The sequence below is a fragment of the Pectinophora gossypiella genome, chromosome 16 (assembly GCF_024362695.1).
Source record: "Pectinophora gossypiella chromosome 16, ilPecGoss1.1, whole genome shotgun sequence".
Taxonomy (NCBI): domain Eukaryota; kingdom Metazoa; phylum Arthropoda; class Insecta; order Lepidoptera; family Gelechiidae; genus Pectinophora; species Pectinophora gossypiella.
In genome coordinates this window covers 3,235,351-3,259,270 of record NC_065419.1, presented here as the reverse complement: position 1 = coordinate 3,259,270, position 23,920 = coordinate 3,235,351, and the positions used below count along the sequence as shown (strand labels likewise).

At 39.1% G+C, this 23,920-nt stretch overlaps 1 protein-coding gene across 6 annotated transcripts in view; it reads left to right on the top strand.

Annotated features, from left to right (window-relative positions):
• LOC126373945 (chloride intracellular channel exc-4) overlaps window positions 1-22,368 on the top strand; it is a 103,926-nt gene extending 81,558 nt beyond the window's left edge. For 3 of the 6 annotated variants that reach the window (XM_050020321.1, XM_050020325.1, XM_050020324.1), the window contains 7 exons: window positions 13,499-13,600; window positions 14,957-15,121; window positions 16,043-16,182; window positions 17,458-17,560; window positions 18,127-18,237; window positions 19,145-19,210; window positions 20,218-22,368. In XM_050020321.1, coding sequence (XP_049876278.1) covers window positions 13,499-13,600; window positions 14,957-15,121; window positions 16,043-16,182; window positions 17,458-17,560; window positions 18,127-18,237; window positions 19,145-19,210; window positions 20,218-20,310 — 780 coding nt within the window. In that variant the 3' untranslated portion in view covers window positions 20,311-22,368. Of the gene's footprint in view, window positions 1-13,498; window positions 13,601-14,956; window positions 15,122-16,042; window positions 16,183-17,457; window positions 17,561-18,126; window positions 18,268-18,300; window positions 18,573-19,144; window positions 19,211-20,217 lie in introns of those variants that run through there. The other 3 variants (XM_050020323.1, XM_050020322.1, XR_007567377.1) reach the window with 3 other exon arrangements.
• The last annotated feature ends 1,552 nt before the right edge of the window (window positions 22,369-23,920 follow it).

Below are 23,920 nucleotides of genomic sequence, written 5' to 3'. Positions count from 1 at the left end.
ATTGCGTCGTCTGAAATTAATAAGGCTTGTTTTTTGTACCTTTATGTATATTATTAGAGTAGAACTTATCTTCCCGGGTATCTTGTAAGGAAGTAAGCTAAGGTGGACTTAGTGTAGGCACAGAATAAAGAATAATACTACGTATAGAGCAGTAACCATAAATAACTAAACTCTCATCCCGTAAGCCTCCGAGCCCAACACTCAACCATCCACAGAGGCTGTAATTAGGGAATGCGATCCCGACTCAAGATCGCAAATTCGAGATCCGAGATTGGAAATATAAAAAAAAAGTAAAGTTAGAATGGCTGAAAACGATGAAAACTCCTACTTTGTGATAGTGAAGTTAATTAAAACAAAATATTTTATGACAGAATACAAAAATCTTTTTTTTTTAAATCAGCATAATCATAACAAAAAGTATAACTCAAGGAGATTCGCCTAATCCCGTCAATCTCGAATGGGATTTCGTCATATTATGCTTCGGGATTGATCCCGAAAAAATTGACGAGATCTCGCGAGATCGGGATTGCATTCTCTAGCCGTAAAATAAGATCTCTAGAAAATTGCGTGAGTTTATATTGAATTTAATTGTATGTATTGTATTGGACAGCCTCCGTGGTCTAGTGGTAAGAGCGTTAGGCTCACGATCTGGAGGTCCGGGTTCGATTCCCGATGGGGACATTGTCGAAATCACTTTGTGAGACTGTCCTTTGTTTGGTAAGGACTTTTCAGGCTTGAATCACCTGATTGTCCGAAAAAGTAAGTTGATTCCGTGCTTCGGAGGGCACGTTAAGCCGTTGGTCCCGGCTATTAGCCGTAAAAACACCTCCACCAACCCGCAGTGGAGCAGCGTGGTGGAGTATGCTCCATACCCTCTCCGGTTGATTGAGAGGAGGCCTGTGCCCAGCAGTGGGACGTATATAGGCTATTATGTTATGTTATGTTATGTTGTTAATTGTATGAAGATTTTTTATCACAAAGTATTTTAACACTATATTTGTATGGATCGAAGCGTCGCCAACCTTGCGCGTCTCCTACATTCACGACGACCATATAGAGCTTAATATAGAACATTTTATTGACTAACATCATTTATTAAAAGCATTCCACAACAGAGGGTTTCCGGATAAAGCTATTGAAAATTCCTGCAAGCTCTACTTTGCTTGTCATGGAGATTCCTGGGCCTTATAGAAAATTCTTTAAGTGCACGTTGTACTTGATGCTAGGCGATTGTACATACATACATACATAAACTCACGCCCGTAATCCCAAATGGGGTGGGCAGAGCCACAAGTAATCAAAGACAACTTGCAGCCACTGTTGATACGAAGTCCTAAGATGGATATGATGAACCTTATGGTGATAAGGGATCAGCCTATCGCCCATAACATTAGTCCATCATGTTAGAGGACGCAATCCCTCTGTCGGTTTTTACGACATGCCCGGGAAGACAAGCAGCTGAACGTGTTCTATGTTTTTTATTTGCTCCCAGAACAGCATAGAAGCAGCTAGGCGATTGTAATACTAGAAAAGGACTTGAAACTTCGTACAGTTGTAGCACACCTCGGATACTTCTTATAAAAATCTCGTACTTACCGTGTGCCGCCGCATAAGTGCGAACGAGACACAATCCTCGCACTGTTCCCCTTACTCATTAGCGACTTACGGCCATTTTGAGTAAAGTAAGACCCAGGGGGGGTGAGGTAAATCTAGCTCGGCTCCAGATACGAATTGGTGCGGGGCGGAGAGTGACCGTTCTGTACGCAGTATTATTCTCTATCCTATAAGAAATTGCCTTTTTCATTCATCTATTTTGTTCGGTTCATCAATAATTTAAGAGCCACGCTCTTGTCGGTGTAGCATTCTGCATGCTACTTTTTAGGGAAAAATAAGGCAGTGATTTCCCTCTTGCTTTTCGCCTAGCAGTAGACGCGAGTGGGATGGCTTTCAGAGTAGTCTATTTCAAAGCCGTACTAGAACTCCTGTACTCCGGCTCTGAATAGTACTAACAGTTACTGCTGCCCTCTGTCAAGTTCCAGGTTACCATTCGTTTACTAAGTTAAAAAGCGTGGTATATCTTCGAAACTTTTTCCACACTGTAGCGAGGGCCTAAAGCGTCAGTATCTTTATAGCATACCGTTAGACAAACAAGCAAGCGACATAGCCTGTACAGAATATTAACTGCACATTTGATTCCTTACCGGAGTTACACCGTGTAATTACATTGTTCTTATCCTGTATCGCCTTAAAGTGGTCCTGTTAACGCCTGACTTGTAAAAAAGCTGAAGTATCACATTGTCTTCCATAGCGTAACAAGTATGATAATACCTGGGTGTGTTAGTAATTACTACAATAGGGATATATACATATATATATATAATTATGTAGATATACTTACCTAAACAAATCTACAGTAAGTTTTGGATAAAGAACGCAACAAGACAACGCAACTACCTATTTACGTTTCAGATGTGACGCATTTAGGGTTATCTATTAAAGGAAGAAACAGTAATTACAATAGCGACGCACTACTCCAAAGCGTGTAGAAAGTAGCAACTATTGGTTTTTATATTACTAAATGAAAATAGAGTAACAATCGTATAGTTTTGTAATTAATCGATATCTTGATATTGACAAATTGTCAATTTTAAAATAAACAGATATTACAGAAAAAAAAATTATATAAAAAAGATTTTGTTCGTTGAACAACACGTTAAAACCTTGCAAGTATCTTTTTGAATAATCAGATTCGGATGTGAATTACGTTAACAAAACTTCGCAGCAGACACGCTAGTAAAAGTCTTTAGTGTAAATTTTTAATTGTAATAAAATTTTTTGAAAGAAGTCGAAATGTTGAAGAAAACCACCTCAGAAAGTGTTTAAATGCTTACGAGGTTTCCACTCTTAGACGACAATATACGAAAAAACTTTGATATTTAATCTCACGGATGTAGAAACAAATATCGAAAGTCTGCACCAGCTAGGCAATGATGCGTCAGACATTGACCGGAATGACCGAGGACAAAAACTGCAGGCGAGTCCGGAAAGGAGGTGCCCATTGCACAATCCACATCCGTTGTCCGCACAGTACACTATTTGTTGTCACTAGATAGCGAACTGCGTCATATGAAGCTTTTACTAATACTGGTTTTACTGAAATAATCATGTATTTCAATCTATACTCACCCTGTATCCACCCAATGCTGGGTATAGACCTCCTCTCTTTCACGCCACCTTTGCCGCTCCTGTGTATGCAAGTCTCATCCATTGCTTTCCGGCGTACCTCACAATGTCATCCGACCATCGGGCTGGTGGTCTGCCTGGAAATCGCATACCATCCCTTGGCAACTAGCTGATGTCAAAATCTTCAGGTTAGGTAAGCGCCAAGTGGACACGGTTTGTCAGAAACGATAGCGCTAGGCAAATGATGATGACAGAATAAGAAAGTTTTAATAATATACTTAACAAACTCTTAAACTACAGTCTTTCAACTGTAAAGAAAAGTGTAAAATATTTCAGCCCAGCTTTCAATCGTAATTCAACACTGTAAAAAAGTAATTTAAAAGCTTTCATTTAAAATCTTTTTGCTTATAAACTTGTCAAGCTTCTATATATATATACATTCCATATTAGGATTACTTGGTGGTTGGAGCAGGGTCCTATTTCGGGCATCAAGCAGTGAGAGTGGCTGCAGAATCATAAACCTGTCAGCATTACTTCACTTGCGGAAGTACCTGGAATTACTTCCAATTGATGATGATGAGATCATGAGACTGATATATTTTAAAGGAGGTCGCTGTATTTCGAAACTTTTTGAACTTTCATAGTAATAACAATATTGGAATATTCCAAATGGTCAAAAGGAGCAAATTCGACGGCGTTCTTGCTCCACAGTTTTACTTACATCGTAAAAATATTCCCACTTTTAGTGGTGCATTATTTAATATCACTGTTATTGTGAGTATGAATGTGGATGGATAGAGTGAAGAAGGATGTGTGTGTGAAAGGTGTGAGTAGTGAGATGACGACTGACAGAGATGAGATGAGTGATGAGAGGTACTTATACATACATTGTTTTAAGTTTACGCGGTTATTATCATAATTAAAACACATAATAACGGGTTCTTACCGCGTTTATAGCGTGATCATGGCACTTGCAACAGTGTCGAAATATCGGGAGTCTCATATCCCTGCTATAAACGCGGTAAGATCCCGTTATTATGTGTTTCTTCAGGTACACAAGTTGTGTCGACCCTAGTCAGAATGGGATAAGAGCAGCAGGATGAGTGGTGCATTTATTTTGCCAGCTCAAAAATCTTAAAACTAATTAAAACTTTGTAGGTTAAAACTATCAGGAACCGCTGTAAATGACGATGAATGAAAGATAGCATAATACTTAACTTAGTCTTAAATAAAGTTACTTGAAAGAATTATTTGGATGGAAGTGAAGGGTGCTACAAATTCTATTTCTAGCTGCAAACAGCGAGGGTGGGCAACAACGTAGCGTTGTATTGAAAACCTGTCAAATCACCTTTCTCACGCGGAAGAACTACCAATTAGCTTCGGGGTTTCACTTCAAATTGAGGATGGTACACGCGATGTTTTCAAATAAATTCTCTCATGTAATGAATGTCGTGATATTACTCCACGAGTCAATCGTCCATTTTTACGATGAGGTCGTTAGTCGAAAAATATTCCACAGAAAACAAAATATCTGTTACTTGTAACGTTGTAGCATAATTTTGCAGAATTTAAGACGTACTTAGACTTTTCTTTTACGCTGTTTTCTAAACTGGCTTAGGTATTATAAATAAACCCTAGAAAGTTCACCCGTTTACTATCCTTCATCCAGTTCTCAATCACTCCGGTTTATCGCTCCAATTAATCGTCTGATCTGTTGTGTTATCACCCTTTACGTGTCGGATTAATATTTCCATTTCTACCAATCAGTCTGGTTTCCTGTGAAACTTCATAAACACTACATTCTACATCCTTCTTTATATTGATAATCTCGTCGTTCATCGTGTGATCTGCTCATTTATGTCTGCTTATCGTCAAGGAAACGTTAAGTTTCCTATAAAACCTAGCTCCCATATAAGGTGGTCATGTAATTGAGGTGATCACTTTCTCGACCAGTCGCAATGTTGCCAGCTTTTACTGTCGCGGGTCGCTGACTTTACGCCTATCTTAGATGACCACTTCATCTTGATATTTTCTCATTTTGAAACTAAGATTTTTTTTCTTGATACTAAGGTTCAGGGACTGCTAAATGGATTTTTAATGAAACAGAATTTCCAAGAGCCGATCTGATGTTAAAATCTTCGCACTATTTAAACAGACAATTAAGCCTCAATGGTGAAGCTACTTGTTCATAAAAACAGATAAAATCGACGTAAGAAATGGCTTACTTAATCATAATAATGCTCGTCTATCTCGTTAAATCTGGAAATCCCGAGTATGCATTGATGAATCTCACAAGTTTCAAAATTGTGTTCACACGATCAGTCCCGCGGCTTTCATCGTGCGCCTGAAGCTGCAATGACAAATCGCCGGCTGGCTGCGCCCGCGCACAGCGTGACGGATTATCTTTTTTCGCCGCCATATTGGCGAAAATGCGGAGAATTAGCGAGGCTCGGGCGCGGGATGTGTGCGCTGAGCGCTTTCGATTTCACGAAATTGAAAGTGCCTGTATGTTCGGCGGTGTCGTTGACTCCCAATGTTTGTTTGCTACGCCTGGTTGGGCCACAAGACATCCTATCGTGTCCGCAGATATTGCTAGAATGCAGCAATTTGGCATTGTGATTTATAGTGTTTCCAACCTGTCTTCATTACCACGCGCCGCGCATCGCTGCTCCACTACTCATTCTGCGTCCACGATTTTTTCTACTCAATGTGATTTGTTTGAGATATTACGACTGATCTTTTATTAATATCCAGTTGAAGTCTCGAATTTATTGTTTCTTGGAAGAACTTATTTATCCGTTCTGTTTAAGACGCCTTGATTTCAATTGAGTTGTTGACATCAGTGACGTGTATGGCTAGAATCTGAGACCTTCCATTATTATCGCACATGTTAATTGATAGTAGTTACTTGCCTATTAACAAAACTGGCCCATTAATAAATTAACAATTTCCATATGCCAATACATGTCTGCATTATACCTATTGAATCATGTTTAGTATTTACAAAGGACATAAAACGCACCAGATCCAATGAAAGAGGTGTAGTAATCGAACGTATATAAATCTCATACCCATGATCACGAAATTACTATGGAATCAAATAGAAAAAAGAAAAAGATTTTCGTTAGTTTTAGATTTGTCTATATAGTAATCAGAAATTCATATTTAATCTTGAACCTAGTACACAACCCAATTGTCATATACTAGATATATGACTTAATTCAAATTCAAAATTCAAATTATTTATTTCGGACTGTATCCATATATGTTAGTAACAAACAACTTATATGCTAATATTAGTAACAACTTATACAACCAAACACACACTTATACTTAATCATTTGATTTGATAAGTTTACGTACACATTTATTTTGTACTGACTGTGTTATTCTTTGACTCATATATTGTTGAAAGGATTCTTACATATAGATACCAAATACATATTAACTATTCAAGCCATGTAATGGCAGAAGGTAAATTAACATGTATGGTACAGTTCAGAAATGAGGAGATCCGCAGGAGAACTAAAGTCACCATAGCTCGGAGAATTGCAAAGCTGAAGTGGCAGTGGGCAGGAGACATAGCGAGGAGAACCGATGGCCGATGGGGCGGAAAGGTTCTGGAATGGCGGCCGCGTGTCGGACGACGCTCAGTGGGTAGGCCCGCTACAACGTGGACCGACGATCTGGTGAAGGTCGCGGGAAGCCGCTGGATGCGGGCAGCGCAGGACCGATCGTCGTGGAGATCCTTGGGGGAGGCCTATGCCCAGCAGTGGGCGTCGTACGGCTGATGATGATGATGATGGTACAGTTCAGAACTATAAATAGCTTTCATTCACCACATCACTAGAGAGCAGGGGAGTTAAAAAGGCCACATCGAAGCAATTCATCTAAAAAAGCAATATTGTTATTTGACATTTGCGCAAATAAAAGTAAGTGCGCAGTGCAAACAAATGTCAAATAGCAATATTGCTTTCTTAGATGAATTGCTTCTGTGTAGACTTTTTAACCCCCCAGTTGTAGTACTTATTCCATAATTCTCTAGTCATTATTTACTTTGAGACGGCAAGTATCGTCATAGCGCACACTAGAGTGACCACACGTATCTCACACCAATTAAACTTCCTAGATCCCAACAATGATGCAATGTTTACGCTATATTATTTAGTGTACAACCAAACTGCTGAATAATTCATCATAGCAATGCTCAACTTTAATTGCCCGGTTAGCAGCGCGACAGGAAGGAAAGTAGGCCTTTATTTTATGTAATTTATTGTAAACTTATGTGTGTTAAGACATGCCCTGGTAATCTTGCGCTGTTGATTTTATTATGCTTGCTATTTTATGCTGCGTAATTTTTAACAGTCTCAACTGTTTTATCGGCGCTGATTTCTGGCTGGAACAAACTTCTTTCTCTTTTGTTGAGTTTTCGCAGGTGAAGAACACTATTTTTGAAAAAAAAAATAAAAAAAACAATTGATATCCATTATTTGTTTCGGCATCCTCTCACGCAGTGTATTCAATGATCGGTAACGCACTACAGGTGTGGTTGGCCATGTCTACCATAGCGTCACGCATCATCGCGTCGCTAGGTTTCTATTCCACGCGCAGTCCGTGAATAGAGGGACCATGCTGTACAAGGCGCGTACACACAAGAATATAATTTTAATAAAAAAAAAAAACATGTGAGGTTGGGACATATTAATATATCAGAAAAACCTCTTTATGATCCCCAGTTTGGTTAGGCCATTACCGGCTGATCACCTGATTGTCTGTGCATTAGAAGGCACATTAAGCCGTAGATTCCGGTTACTATTTACTGATGTAAGTAACTAGTCGATACATGACCCATGTCAAGAGCCTTTGGAAGCTCAATAATAACCCTGACACCAGGGCTGATGAGGTTGGTAATTGACCTCACAACGCACACGATAAGAATAAAAGAAAAATATTTATAGCATTGATACTACAATCAAAGAGCAAAAGTTCAGTCACTGAGCCAGCGAATTATTAGTAAACAGTAGGTAGTGAAATTATGAAGCATTAGTTGTCATAATTATAAAATGTATGTTTTTGTACCTGTTTGTGGTCTATATAAGGAACGACACGTAATCAGGAGGTCTATAGTGCAATCAGTTAATCTACAAGAAACTGATTGGACTTTTGCAGTTTATACTACATACTATTCATTTTATCCCCTAGGTTTACTTACCCTTTGGTTTTGAATGCCTGATTCTACGGAATAAAAAATAATGTCCTCGCTGGCGGAGTCGCAATTTTTCATCCCACTTCCTACTAGAGTCGATCAATTCTTTCAAATATATTCCTCTCAGATGACACCCTGAGCCGAAATTTGCGGTCATCCGAGTACCCTCAGGCCTGTTGTCTTAAATTTTGTACCGGGTGGGTGCTTAAGCGAGCCTACAATAAGTCATGACAAATAGAAGTTCTAGCTCCGTCCGTACCACGACACATCATTTATACATTCAACACGTCATAAGTCTCAAAAGATATACAATTAAACAAAAACGCTTTGAAGTCGACTAGAGTTAAGCCGACGATCCATCATTATAGTCATCTTTTTACCCGATTGCACGATTATAAAGACTAGGTTATGGTTTTACCACCTTTGTAAGCTGCCGAATAATCCCACCACCTGTCGGACAGGTGGTCACCCTCGCGGGCCGTTGTACTGTGACATGCAAATGTAGGCAACATAATATACTATAAACGCCTTTATTTTGTCACTTTATACTGCTTTTTATTATAGCTAATGTCGATATGAGTCTACGATATGCTTTTATCTACAACAGGATGGTGTTGCGAAAATTAATAGTCTGTGTACGTTCCACTGGACGGCACAGAATATGTCTACTATCGAAGTGAGTACAATAGGTATCTATTCAATAAATCTTGTCTAGGGTGGTAAAGAAATAAACCTATGTATTTCGTTCGAAAAATGGGCCTTGGTCATAGAATAACGAATAAAACTGCGTATAGAACGTTAAATCTCCGCTCCCCACTAGCGGAGGCACGCCACCCTAACCCGAAAGCCCAACCGATCTTCTCCAATAAGATTGGCTATATAATAAGCCACATGCGAGCACATTAACGTCGGAGTTGAAGCGGTCGCCGTAGCCGTAATCGGCTGGATCACATCATCATTTATCACTTCCTTATCGAGGATTTCATACATCCCATAGAGTTAGAAAATCCAAGAAATGGTAACAAAGCCATAGACCGTAAGCGTTAGAATAAAACAGGAGAAAGTTCCGTCGCTCCGTGAAGCCCTTTGACCGGAATACAGGCGATGACTCAGACTACGACTACAATCGACAAAGGCCTGACCTGCGCGCACGCACTGCTTTGTTCCAAACGAACGCTCGTTTCATCACGTGATTGTCTGGAGCCAATAATAATAAAAAAGTATATATTGTCATTATATGGGCGATATGCTGATTTTGAATTCTGTTTGACGAACTGATTTTTGTGATATGTCGCCACCAGGATTCGATCTGACCTCCGGATCGTGAGCCGAACGTCTCGACTACTGGACCACGGAGGCCGTACTAAACTTCCGTACAAAAACAAACACGATATATTAAGTAAAAACGTCATATTAAACACGTGAAGTCCTTGTATATTATGTAGACAGACAAACCGACAAGGTTTTCATATAACAATGCTTCATGAATATTCCACACCTAACTAATATTGTGAAGATTTCAACCAAGATTCAAGAAAACATGGCTTACTTGTTACACGAATATATCAGTGCTTAACGTGCCCTTCGAAGCACGAATCGTCTTTACTTTCGGACAATCTTGTGATCTGTGAGTCTGCAACGTCCTAACCAAATTTGGGATCAAAATTATTTTTGGTATACGTCCCGACCACTGAACGACAGAGGCCGTAGAATTTAAATGGGTATTTCGGAATAGAGGGCCGTGAGGTCCAATCCAGCCCGCAGGCCCGTAGCCTAAATCAATGATTTTCCAATGGATCATAATTATCATGTTCAAAGGTGATAGGAAACGTCGTGAGGAAACTCAAATTCCCGAGAAATGCATTTCGGAGGTATCTCACTTTCCCTACTCGGGTTGGAAGGTCAGACAGTCTCGAAGCCCAATGCTCGCCCAGCACTCTCCCTATCGATCGTAGGCACCTCTCGACGGTGAACTCTGAAGTTCAGCGTAGGGCTTCTGTACCTCCCACCGATCCTCCTCTTCCACAGGTAACTGAGGAAGAGGTCCTAGGTATTATCAAAAGATTTCATACCCGAAAAGCCCCTGGCTCAGACGGTATCACGAATCGTGTCCTTAAAAACTTCGGTGCTCCCCTCATCTGCTTACTAACGGCAATATTCAACGTCGCCTTGAGCAACTGCGTCTTTCCACAGCAGTGGAAAGAAGCAATTGTAATTGGTATATCAAAGCCTGGGAAACCTAAAAACGAACCTTCGAGTTACCGCCCCATAAGTCTCCTCAATTCCATGGGGAAGGTTTATGAGCGGCTCATATTTGCTAGATTACGGGACTACGCCGAATCCAATAGTCTTATTCCACCAGAGCAGTTTGGTTTTAGAACCAAACACTCCTGCGTTCAACAAGTGCACCGTATTGTTGAACATATCTCTAGTAGATTAAACTTAAAAAAAAAACCTGTCGCTACGGGAGCGCTCTTCTTCGATGTGGCGAAAGCGTTCGACAAAGTCTGGCACAACGGCTTGATCTACAAGCTTTATTCACTGGGAGTGCCAGACCGTCTCGTGCACATCATACGAGACTTCCTCTCAAATCGAACCTTTCGCTACCGCGTGGAAGGGACGCTCTCGTCACCGCACCCTATACATGCCGGAGTCCCACAAGGCTCCGTTCTCTCCCCTTTACTATTTTCATTGTATACTAGTGACATTCCCAAATCCCCTAATACCGAATTAGCTTTATTTGCGGATGATACAGCCATCTATTCTTCGTGCCGTGGTCGAGTTATGATGACCGGAATCCTCCAACGCGCGGCCAATGCCTTGGGCAAGTGGTTTCGCAAATGGAGAATCGAGGTAAACCCGGAGAAAAGTGCAGCGGTGTACTTTTCAAAGGGCTATTATAACACGCCACGGTCACGCCGTCAACTTAAAATCATTAAGATGTTTGGCAAGCCGATCCCTTGGGAGGAGCAAGTCAAATATCTCGGCGTAGTCTTAGATAGACGTCTTACTTTCAAGGCCCATATCAAACGTGTGCGCGATCGCGCCGCGTTTGTAATGGGCCGTCTTCATTGTCTCCTTAACAAGCGAAGTAAATTGTCCCTTAGGAATAAGGTGAAAATCTACACGACTTGCATCCGTCCGATCATGACCTATGCAGGGGTAGTTTTCGCTCATGCGAGTCCCTCTCAAATCCACCGTCTACAGGTAATACAAAATCGTTTCATGCGGAAAGCCACGGGAGCTCCGTGGTTCCTTCGCAATGAAAATCTGCACATTGACCTAGGTCTGCCAACCATTGCCCAATGGCTCAAATTAGCTTCCAAACGTTTTTTCGATTCTGCTCCGCACCACCCGAATCCCCTGGTAGTTGCGGCTTCCGATTACATCCCGCTTAGGGACGGTACTGAAAAGTATCGGCGTCCGAAGGACGTAATATACGATCCCGACGACCCGATTACCCTAGCCATAGAGGCAGCCAATCAGCTCGCGACACCAAACACTTCAGGACCCCGATACCGACCCCGCCGGCGTGGTCGACGATTTCCCTCATTCAGCGCTTATCGCTATCGACCCACTAGGGTCGATTAATTCTTTCAAATGTTTTTCCTCTCAGACGACGCCCTGAGCCGAGGTTCGCGCCCAACTGGGCACCCTCAGGCCTGTTGTCTTAAATGTTGTACCGGGTGAGAGCCTTCAGCGCTCCCCATTTGTCCGGCCAAGTAGTTAATGCCATCTGCGGCAAATCTACAATAAGTCACGTCAAAAAAAAAAAAAAAAAAAAAAAAAAAAAAAAAAAAAAAAAAAAAAAAGGTCAGACGGGCAGTCGCTTCTGTAAAACCCGGACCTGTCAAATCTTCAGGTTAGGTAAGCGGACTCTGTGAAAACGGGAGACGATTTCAGAAGATGTATGTATTTGCCTATATTCACCTTTTAACTTAATACGGGGTACTTAGCGTTTACAATATACTTATGCTAAATACAAATTCTATGACGGTAATTACTTCACTCTCTAATTACCAAGTCTAATTGAACGTCGGCAGTTAACTCACAACTCAGTATAATAAACAGACAAACCTACTTATAGCACTATTATGAAAATCTTAAACGCTATTTCATAACCACTTTAGTGAGATAAAAAAACTAATTGAAAATACGCAACCAGAACTCATAGCGAATGTTCTGTGGAATATATTTAAAATATAACAGTGGCTCCGATTCCTGCCGACACTTCTAAATTTATTTTATAAGTATAAATATAAATAAATGTGTACAAAATTTAAACAGAAATTGTCCCCGATTCTTGCAGATACCTCCTAATTTCATTTTAAGTTATACCCGTCGTTTTCTAATCCACCGAAAAGGAAAGGGACGGATCATTGACAACTGTTAATTTTTTTTAATGAATAACCAGGGTGAATAAAATAGGCATCTCGCTAGTATGCAACCCGTTTGACGTGTGCTGCCAACTTCATTCTGTCGGGCAATATTGGCTAATACAAAAATTTGGGAGGGTTTTTAAAATTCCTGCCTAAAATTGACGTGTGTTCGTTCGTGATTTTATGCCTGTCGATTACCCGTCCCTTTCCTTTTCGGCGGATAAGAAATGACAGGTATAACAATAGACCGGCGCAAAAATAGACGCGGTGTATGCGTAGGTAAATCTTATCTTCCTACCTAACCTAATAGACGGCAAACTATGCAACTGGTCAGTCGAAACCCGAGATATATGTCGCATTAATGATTGAAATTTAATTTCTGAATGATTAATTATTTTTCTGCGCATTCTTAAAAACATAGAAATAGATGATCAAAAATCAATCTCATTTTAGTTTGGACTTATTTTCGAATTTTATTTATGAATTAAGTAACAATGAGTTCGACATTTGACCTCTTTTATTGATGACGTCACAGGACAGTATTTCCATACAAACTCCTAAGAAAACTTTGACTTTTCAATAAAAAGTATCTCATTTGACTAGGTTGTCAAGTAACCTATTTTTATTTTCTGTTAGACTTAAGAAATACTTTTTATGGCATTTTTCTTGTATGTAAAATCCGATAAATAATATCTTCAGTTTCATTGATTAATATTATTTTTAATTTCAGGCGTCGACAATCGACGGACGACGGAAGGGCGCGTGTCTGTTCTGCCAAGAGTACTTCATGGACCTGTACCTCTTAGCCGAACTCAAGACAATCAGTTTAAAGGTACGTACTCCATCTGCCATGTTACAAATCCATCATCATCATCCCACTTTTTAACAGGGTCCGCTTACCTAACCTGAAGATTTGACAGGTCCTGTCCGGTTTTTTACAGAAGCGATTGCCTGTCTGACGTTCCACCTAGCGAAGGGAAAACCAGCCCATACCTCCGAACGTATTTCTCGGGTATGTGGGTTTCCTCACGATGTTTTCCTTCACCGCTGAGCACGTGGTAATCAAGAACATCTACAAAAATATATTTTTTATAATTGTGACAACTAATGGTTCACTTTTACCACTTTTTACAAATAGTTCGCTGGGATCAGTGACTGAACTTTTGCTCTTTGATTGTGCAACCTTTTTAGGAGACCCAAACTCCCCAATAAATATGCTATCGAATGACAGGCTTTCACAATCTGTACAGGCGAGCAAACGTAGCTGCAAGAAAAAGCTCTGCACATAACCATAGAATTTATTAACTGCCTATATACGTCCCACTGCTGGGCACAGGCCTCCCCTCAATCAACCGGAGGGGGTATGGAGCATACTCCACCACGCTGCTCCACTGCGGGTTGGTGGAGGTGTTTTTACGGCTAATAGCCGGGACCAACGGCTTAACGTGCCCTCCGAAGCACGGAATCATCTTACTTTTTCGGACAATCAGGTGATTCAAGCCTGAAAAGTCCTTACCAAACAAATGACAGTCTCACAAAGTGATTTCGACAATGTCCCCATCGGGAATCGAACCCGGACCTCCAGATCGTGAGCCTAACGCTCTAACCACTAGACCACGGAGGCTGTCCACTACCATACCATAACCATAACCATAGAATAAAGAATAATAAATACTACGTACATTCAAATTCAAAAATATCTTTATTCAGTAGGTAACATAGTTACACTTTGAATCGTCAATTATTACATAACGAACGTCTCATCCGCCTAAAACTACTGCAGCTTCTCACAACCTGTATAGCCGGGGAAAAGAAGCTGCAAGAAAAACCTCGGCACAGGGCCCTAGACGTTCTTTAAAAAAATAAAATAATCAAAATATTTTTATACAATTGAGTAATTTGGCTGCCTAATATCAGTTCTCAGACAGTTAATCCCATGCATTCATATCTTCTAAACAATCATTAACTTTATAATAACCTTTTTTGTAAAGTTTTTGTTTAACTACTGTCTTAAAACACGTAAACCGTTCTATACATAGAACAGAAACTATCCGCGCCGTATCAATTCATATCGGGCGGTCTTACCCCCTCTGGGTCTTACTCAGGGAGTGAGGTCCAGGGCGCGCGGACTATACTATTGATCTATTCAAGAGTAAACACGTCTATACTCCCGTATAACCCATTGCAGGTGACAACAGTGGACATGCAGAAGCCACCGCCAGACTTCCGCACCAACTTCGAGGCGACGCACCCGCCCATTCTGATCGACAACGGGCTCGCCATCCTCGAGAACGAAAAGATCGAACGCCACATCATGAAGTCCGTGCCTGGTGGACATAACCTCTTCGTACAGGTAATTATTATAGTACCCGCTTTTAAATTAAAACCATGGTATAAGAAGACCAGGTATGTTCAAAACTGACAGCTAGCATTTCAAAGTTAGCCCAGCTGACGTCATTCGACCCTGCGTTGCCATTTCGTAAAAGTAAATTACCCACGTCCAATGTTTTTAATTTACTTTGCAAGGATTTAGTAAAAGATTTACGTACATTTTCAATTATTTTTATATATGTGACAAATAATAGTAATTAAATAGATTAGTCAGTAATTTACTTAATTTTCAATAATATGATTTAAGTCCTTGGAATGTTGGAGATACCAATTGAATGGTAACACTTACGTCATCAATGAGCTAGCAATGGCGGCTTGTCATAGGATTGAGCATACCTGGTCTTCTTATATCATGATTAAAACAATTTATAGATGTTAAGCTTCTGATGGCTTGCAAACTATTGGGATGTCTACTGCTCCCAAAACCTCCACCAACGCCCAATAAAGGATCAGCGTGGTACAGTTCGAGGGGAAATTTATTGATGGGAGGCCAGAGATCCATGCTAACACTTTCAGGGACGCAGACCATGGGTCATTGACCTTTTCATTCGTAATCGTTTGACACTTGGGATCTTGGAAAATAGTCGTACGGCATCTATCCATGTAGATAGCATTTACTGCGTCTATTGGTCGAAACCCTCGATATTACCGTGCAGATGGTTGATTTAGGAAAGGCTTTAATAAGATGCCTGTGCCTAGAGGTGGTACATAATTTGGGCGGTGATCCATCCAATGCCTGAGCGCTACGATTGGTATTTGTCAAGTTGGTACCTACATACTACTACTGAATAAACATTTATCTTGCTCTCTTTTCACATGCACAGATTTTCCACCAAGGGGGATTTTCCGTCTCTTTTTAACCCTGAATATTTCCGCATTGCAGGACAAGGAAGTGGCGTCTCTGATCGAGAACCTGTACTCGAAGCTGAAGCTGGTGCTGGTGCGCAAGGACGAGCAGAAGTCGTCGGCCCTGCGCGCGCACCTCGGCAGGATCGACGCGCTGCTCGAGCGCAGAGCCACCAGGTATAATACAATCATCATCTCCCTAGCGTTATCTCGTTTCACTGAAAATTTGACAAGTCCGGTATTTTAAAGTGACTGCTTGTCTGACCTTCCCGTGAAAGCAAAACCAGCCCAATACAGGTTACGTTAGGTCACATATTTCCGGAATGCATTGCTCGGGAATGTGGGTTTCCTTACGATGTTTACTTACCGCTGAGCACATGATAATCATATAAAATCAGATGTCTAAGGTCTATTCTGCGCATCAAGTGGCAAGATCGAGTTCCAAATACAGAAGTGCTGCGTCGTGCTGGCATGTCCGGGATAGAAGCGCTCATTATACACACACACAAACACACTACACTGTTACACTGTTCACAAAAACGTGGACCTGTACGAAAAGAAGCGTTTAGGAGATCTTGACGTAAAACGCCAAATACGGAAGACTCGACAGAAGCCCTCCTACAACTATACGTTTAATTCTGCTGGCCAGTTATTCTGTGCGCCATGTGGCCGAACCTTCAAATCGAAGTTCGGTTTTGCTAGCCACATTAGAGCCTATCATAAAAACGACCTGGGATAGACATTTAGGAGTCGCCGTCGCCAGACACGGCTTGGACGCGATGAATCATATAAAATGCAAACATAAATACGAAAACAAATTCTAAAATCATTTACACGGTTTAAAGTTTAGCGCCTTTTTACTGCCGGGAATGTTCTCAATATAGGAATATTCCCAGAAACGGCACATCACTGATTCAATTTCAAAAATATCTTTATCAGTAGGCAACATAGTTACACTTTGAATCGTAATTTTTTCCATAACGAACGTCTCATCCGCCTAAAACTACTGCAGCTTCTCACAACCTGTATAGCCGGGGAACAGAAGCTGCAAGAAAATGTTTATAACATGTGTGTCATAATTTTTAACAATTTACCTGAAAATTTAAAGGAATTAAATATGATAGAATTTAAGCATGATTTAACGAAATGGTTATTACATATGTGTTTTTATAGTTTCAACGAATTCTTTAACTATAGGAACAATGTCTTAATTAATATAATTAGGTATATGTATAAATATTTGCACACCTGCTTGCAGGTTGAATACATGCACTGTTTTACTTAGAATAAGATCTTTAACTTTGTGTTCTTGCAAATAAATGATTGATTGATTGATTGAAAAACCTCGGCACAGGGCCCTAAACGTTCTTTAAAAAAAAACATAATAATATTATACAATTGAGTAATTTAGCTGCCTAATATCAGTTCTCAGTTCTAATTGTGCGTTTCCAGATTCCTAACGGGAGACACGATGTGCTGCTTCGACTGCGAGCTGATGCCGCGGCTGCAGCACATCCGCGTCGCCGGGAAGTACTTCGTCGACTTCGAGATACCGGTATGTGGCTTGTATGCTGGACTGGCAGTGAATCAAAAACTTAGATCCTGTTCCGCTGCTGTAATATACCCCATACGCCTGCGCGATACTTTCCATCAACATTTATAAATGATCATTTAGTTAGAATTTAGAATAAGTTTCGATTTAGTATACATTTCGTAGTGAATTTACACAATAAACTAAATTTTTGTGGGCTTGTTTTCCCATTTTTAGTGTACAGCCGAAATTTAGTTTAATAAAAAAAAATAGTTTTATATATATATAAAACTAAATTTCGGCTGCACACTAAAAATGGGAAAACAAGCCCATATATTTATCTAGGCTGATCACCTGATTGTCCAAAAAGTCAGATAATCCGTGCTTCGGAAGGCACGTTAAGCCGTTGGTCCCGGTTACTACTTACTGATATAAGTAAGTAGTCGTTACATGAGCCATGTCAGGGTCTTTTGGCGGCTCAATAGTAACCCTGACGCCAGGATTGATGAGGTTGGTACCCTCACAACCCACACGGTAGAAGAATGTCACAAAAACATCCACTAAGAAAGCCTTAACGTGTAACATTGCAGACGTCATTCCGCGCGCTGTGGCGCTACATGTACCACATGTACCAGCTGGACGCGTTCACACAGAGCTGCCCCGCCGACCAGGACATCATCAACCATTACAAACTGCAACAGGTGAGGCCATACTACATGTCGTACTCTAAACTAACACTAGTTTTGATGAGGTTGGTAATCCACCTCACAACCCACAAGATAGAAGAACACTACACTATTAGGGGTATTGAGTGCCCCTTATCGCGTACCTCTATTTATGATCGTACCTTTATTTTATGATCTCATAACCTACCACAAGTCGTAGGGTTGTTTACCGGGTTTACCAACCAACTAACGGCTGCATAGTGTGGTTCTTGTTATTTTACAATACGAAGGAATAAAAGAATATATTTTTGCTTCTTTATTTAAATCTGGCAACCTTGAAGGCTAAAAAGCCTTATAGTGAAAACCAAGTAAGCGCCTTTTCGGAAAACAAAAGAGTTTGCGTCAAAAATAAGTTGTTGCATTGTTCGTTTTACAAATATGTTAGTTTCTGCTTTCATTTATTATTATTCAGAACTTATTACGTATTTTTGAATAATTTTATTATTATTTAGTATGTATTGGTTGGGACTGTGTTGAAATTAACTTTGGGATCATTTGAAAATATATAAGTATTATCTATAAAGGTTTTTAAGTTCATAGGATGAAGTGATTTTTAGCGTATTGCACAAACAACTACATTTTAATCCCATCACAATTCCTATTAACTCAACATTCACCTTGATATACTGTACAGTCATGAGCAATATAATGTACCCACTTTAGGACTCTGTCACACTAACATATTTGACATTTAGTGAGACTTACAGTTTTTCAACAAAGTTAATGTGACATGGTACCAAAGTGTATACATATATTAATATGTATACACTTGCTCGTGCTCGTGACCGTACCTACTATAGGGTACACCCACCTTTACCTTCCTTTCTATATTTACATCTATATATGTCTTCTGTTTTCTTACTTGAGTTTCCAATATGGACAGCTATCGAATAACGGTCTGGTACTATCGCCGATGCCGACGCGGCAACGAAACGTGCCTCAGGAGACGGTATGTAGGGTGTAGTGACGTCATGTGTGTCCATAACCCATCACATTACGCTAAGGGAGCATCTCTCATGTAAACGCAGCGCACATGGAACCTTATCCAAGTTACGTTTTAAAAATATGTCGAAATGTAACTCTGTCGAAGTGAGTGCTTTGTAAACTGATCGTGACAAAGTTCCGAAGGTTTGTGGGTTTCATCATAATGGAACTTTGTCATAATCATTTCTAATAATACCTATTAAAAATAGAAATAAAGATAATGTTTACCTATCTATAAAGAGACAAAAGTAAATACTTACATGTTCAGGTTTCTTTAACTTCATATGAGCACAAAATTAATGTATTTTAAATTATACCAAACGTGCAAATTATTATGTCTTTTAAATATTTTTTTAAAGTACTCGTTCCATTCATCAATCGTCATCCTTAGCCAACAATCGTAACATAGTCGCACCGCAAATAGTATTAAAAATATAATAATATTTAATAACCAACTAACTTTAAATAAAATGTTTTTTTTTTTAATAAAATTGGGTGGAGATCTCTGTGTTGCCAATTAATAATATTAATACATATTTTATTGCTAATAGTAATCTTTGCATTCTAGATTAAAAAAAAATCTTTTCTCTTTTTTAAATTGATAAATAATTCTTTAATATTTTTCTTATTAAAAATAAAATCAGTGTATAATATTATTACAGTTATAACAGCCTCACAAGCATTATAGAATCAATTAATTAAAAAAATATAGTTTTAATTGCTCATTGTCATTGGTCCGGACCTTAAACCACAGAATAAAAAGAAAACATCTGTTGCATTTATAGAATCAAATATTTTTTGCCTGCCCGAATGGGCAAATAAAAAAAAGAATCATAAACGCTAAAAAATATAGTAAAAAATATATCATTTCGTAAGCTCATTGTGCAGTCTTTTACAATAATTATTGGCTTGGAAAAAGTTGCCGTCATTTCTAAGTGGAACAATTTTACTAACTGATACTTACGCTTGCAGGCGCTGAAAATGAAGAAACACGAAGAGTTGGAGACACCAACGTTCACGACGTCCATCCCTGTCGACGTGGGGGACCTGAACCACGCGGAGTAGCCGCGCACACGAGCGGCCGGTGCCGGGCGGGGCCACGGGGGCCTCACAACCACCATTGGGGCCTCAAACCTGGTGCGACGAATCCATCGCGCCGTTCTCTAAACTCGACAGGTCCCACGTGCCTTCCTTTTTATACCTCGAGAACCTTAGACTTGGCGAGTTTAAAAAACGACGCGACAGAATCGTTTGTAATGTGGGATCGTAATTTACTCCAGTTAGCTTATAGACGCGACTGATTAAATACCCTAAATTAAATATAAAATAAGCAATATCCATGCCGGTCATTGTCAATTGGCTTTAAGAAGCGTCCAGAATGTTTAACATTGTCTGAGTTTTATAAATAAAGGAAGTAATCCGAAAATATCCCATTCGTCGACCACGTCATGCCGCCTTGGCTCCGCGCCTATAGACAATCCACCGTTATTGAAATAAGAGTTGTTACGTTGGCACCTCTGCGTTTCCTACGAGGAAGCAATGCAGCAGCCAACATTACATGCATGACCTCCCCTCAAAGTTGCTAGAGACTGGCTCACTAAAATAGTACTTAATTCAGCCTCACACAGTGATCAGAATGGATTGCATTGCATTGAAGTACGCAGAAATTGATAATGAAGATTCAAAATGGCGTCTAAGTTTTTTACGCGTCCATTCTGGTCATTTTCTTTCAGACATCTTGCATCTCAGTCATTTGTACCCAGGACCTGTGATCCCTTTTCGCTCCGCCCATGCCAGAGACAATATATTTTTGTATGTATAAAAATGTTTGTATTCTTCAGCGTCGCTGTAAATTTGAAATCTATGAGATAGAATGTTTGGTGTGGTGCAATCGAAATTGTTTTTTATAATATTGGAATATAGCGTTCATCATTGGTTATTGTGGGTGACTTGTTACTTAAATGCCCCTTTATAGGCATAATATTACTTGAAAAGGCAAGTTTAGTTTTTTCTAACCTCTCTCTGTATAGACGTAATATTGAATAATATCTAAATGAAAAGTAATGTCCTTACTGTGTAAGTGATTTAAGAATTGGAGTATAATTGTTAATCCATCATGAGATGATGAGATATACTATCGGGAGAGGTGACTGTGGCCATTTGTATTGGTTAAAAATAGTTTCAAAACTTCCATTTTGTGTATTTTGTACCAATCGGTATTTCATTATTCGGCAGAGGTGCTGAACATATCGTGTTCACATACCTACAACTCCACGTTGACCGTTACAAAATGTCGCAGCTAACAACACAAAATGGTTGACAACCACTTTGTTACGTAAACTGTGAACTTATTAATTTTAACGATAGTATTTAGTATAGATTCAGTGTTCAAACACAACGAATAGACATTCAGACATTTTTTTTGTATTATATTCACAATAGGTGTAAGATTGGTTACAGTATTCATTTTGTTTTGTTTGTTCTTTTGGACTCCCCCTAGTTTAGTATTAGGTTAGAAATTGAAATTATTTCACCGCCATTTTAATGCCTCTGCCTTTATTTTGTGTTAGTTCAGTAAATAAATCCTCTGTTTTTATTTCTAAAGTATCCTGAGTGCTCTTGCCTGCCTCTGTTACCTTGTTTTGAAGGTAGTTTTATATTGTAAGTACTTACTAATTTATCTTCTATAAACAAACCCAATTATGTTTTTAATATTTATAGCAGGGACTACAATAGATTAGGATGTGAGGCTTTAAGTTGGACCACCTATTTAAATAGTAGCATTTTGAAATTCCCCACAAAATTACAAATGTATTTTTTTTACCACAAACTTTTAAATATGGCACTTACATACATACCTAAGTATTGCAGTTATAAGTTCGTTAATATCCTGCACACTAGAGGTAAAAAAGAAAATTGAAATTATATCTCTTGCATTTAGAAGAAAAAAATTAAGATGTGGTAATAAAAAATGCTTTTGTAAGGCATTTCCATATATTATAGTACAGACTGTAGAGACAGGGGGCGAGAGACGATCAACATGTCAATTGGACAATGTATAAAATATAACTAGATTATAATGTAAATGTTAAGGAATAAACCTGGATAAATATTATTATTTTTTATTTGTGTTTTATTTTAATTTCTTTTGTTTTTTTCCTTTGTTTGAATCATATTTTCTTTGGCTTGTCAAGTGCCTTGATTTTTTTGTTTTGAAAAGCAACTCAAAGCTTGGTGATGGGCCTGGTGTTCCAAAAAGTATGTTTTTGAAGTAGGTACTATAAAATTTTGGTATTGGTGTTTAGCCTGACAAAAGATTTCTTATCAATTGGTAGTTTATTCCGTGTGCGTTACCCCAACAAGAAAGTATCTCCTAGAGTTATATGAGTAGAACGTATAGTTGGTGCCTTATCTGCTGTAAATGTGCCCCCACATAAAAAATGTGTGCCCCCTGTCGTTTCGAAAAAAAATCGAAAAAACGATTCTTGCTGGGGTAACGTTTTTCTAGCAGGAAAATTCTAAACGAATGATCGGAGAGAGAAAAACTGTGCATGGCCAGATAGCTTATATGTGTGCCAAAATGTGCCCCCAAAAATAAAATCTGTGCCCCTTCAGATTTTCGAGATATTGCATTTCCTGCTGGAGTAACGTTTTGATGAATAGTATATCTCTAAAACCATTGCATGTGCCCCTGTAGAATAAACATACGCGAGTAGCTCTTAATGTGTGCCCCTTTGTGCCCCAATTAGATTTTAGAAAATATTTATAGTTTTCAAGTTATCGCGGTTTTATGAAAACCCGAAAAAACATCGCAGCGCCTAAATGAGACAAGGCATAACTTCGCTGAAAACTGTATTCGGTCTTTCTTGACGCTAATAATAACCATACAAAGTTTCAAAAATGTTCATGCATGCGTTTTTGAATAATCTTGCTAAAAGTAAAAACGATGGTGTCATAACTTTGACGGCAAAATACAAGGAACTGGCACAATCCCAGATGTGTAGGTGTAAACCAAAATCTTGTGCCTTTAGTCAAAAATATATGGTGAAAATATTGAGCTTCAAATGTTACGCATTAAGTAAATATAAACAAAAAACCAAAATATGTAAACAACGGCTGGTTATCCGACCAAATCTGAATGACTACTAAAAAGCGATGGATTCATACATATCGATGACCTTCTTTACTTTACTCACTAACCGGTTCACACGTGTTGTGCCTGAGTACACTGAAGTAGAAAAGTAATAACTAATAAAATAAAGTTGTTATTGGATTATATTTTAATAGCTGTTTCTATGACCTTACACATGATTAAGTACATTTATAAGAGCCATTTTCAAATAAAATGTACATGTGACTAACATGCTCAAAATCGTGACCAAACTGTTTTGTGACATACCTGTATTTTTATACTAATGTAAATAATAATTTACACATCAACAAGCTGTTTCATTTATATAGTCACAAGGTGCATTTAATATATTTTTTAATTAGCCCTCAAAACTTTTGAACGCGACTGTAAGGACAACAGCTTAGGTATAATACGTCCAATAAAGAAGGTCCTCGTTAAGTATGAATCCGTCGCTTTTTAGTAGTCATTCAGATTTGGTCGGATAACCAGCCGTTGTTTACATATTTTGGTTTTTTGTTTATATTTACTTAATGCGTAACATTT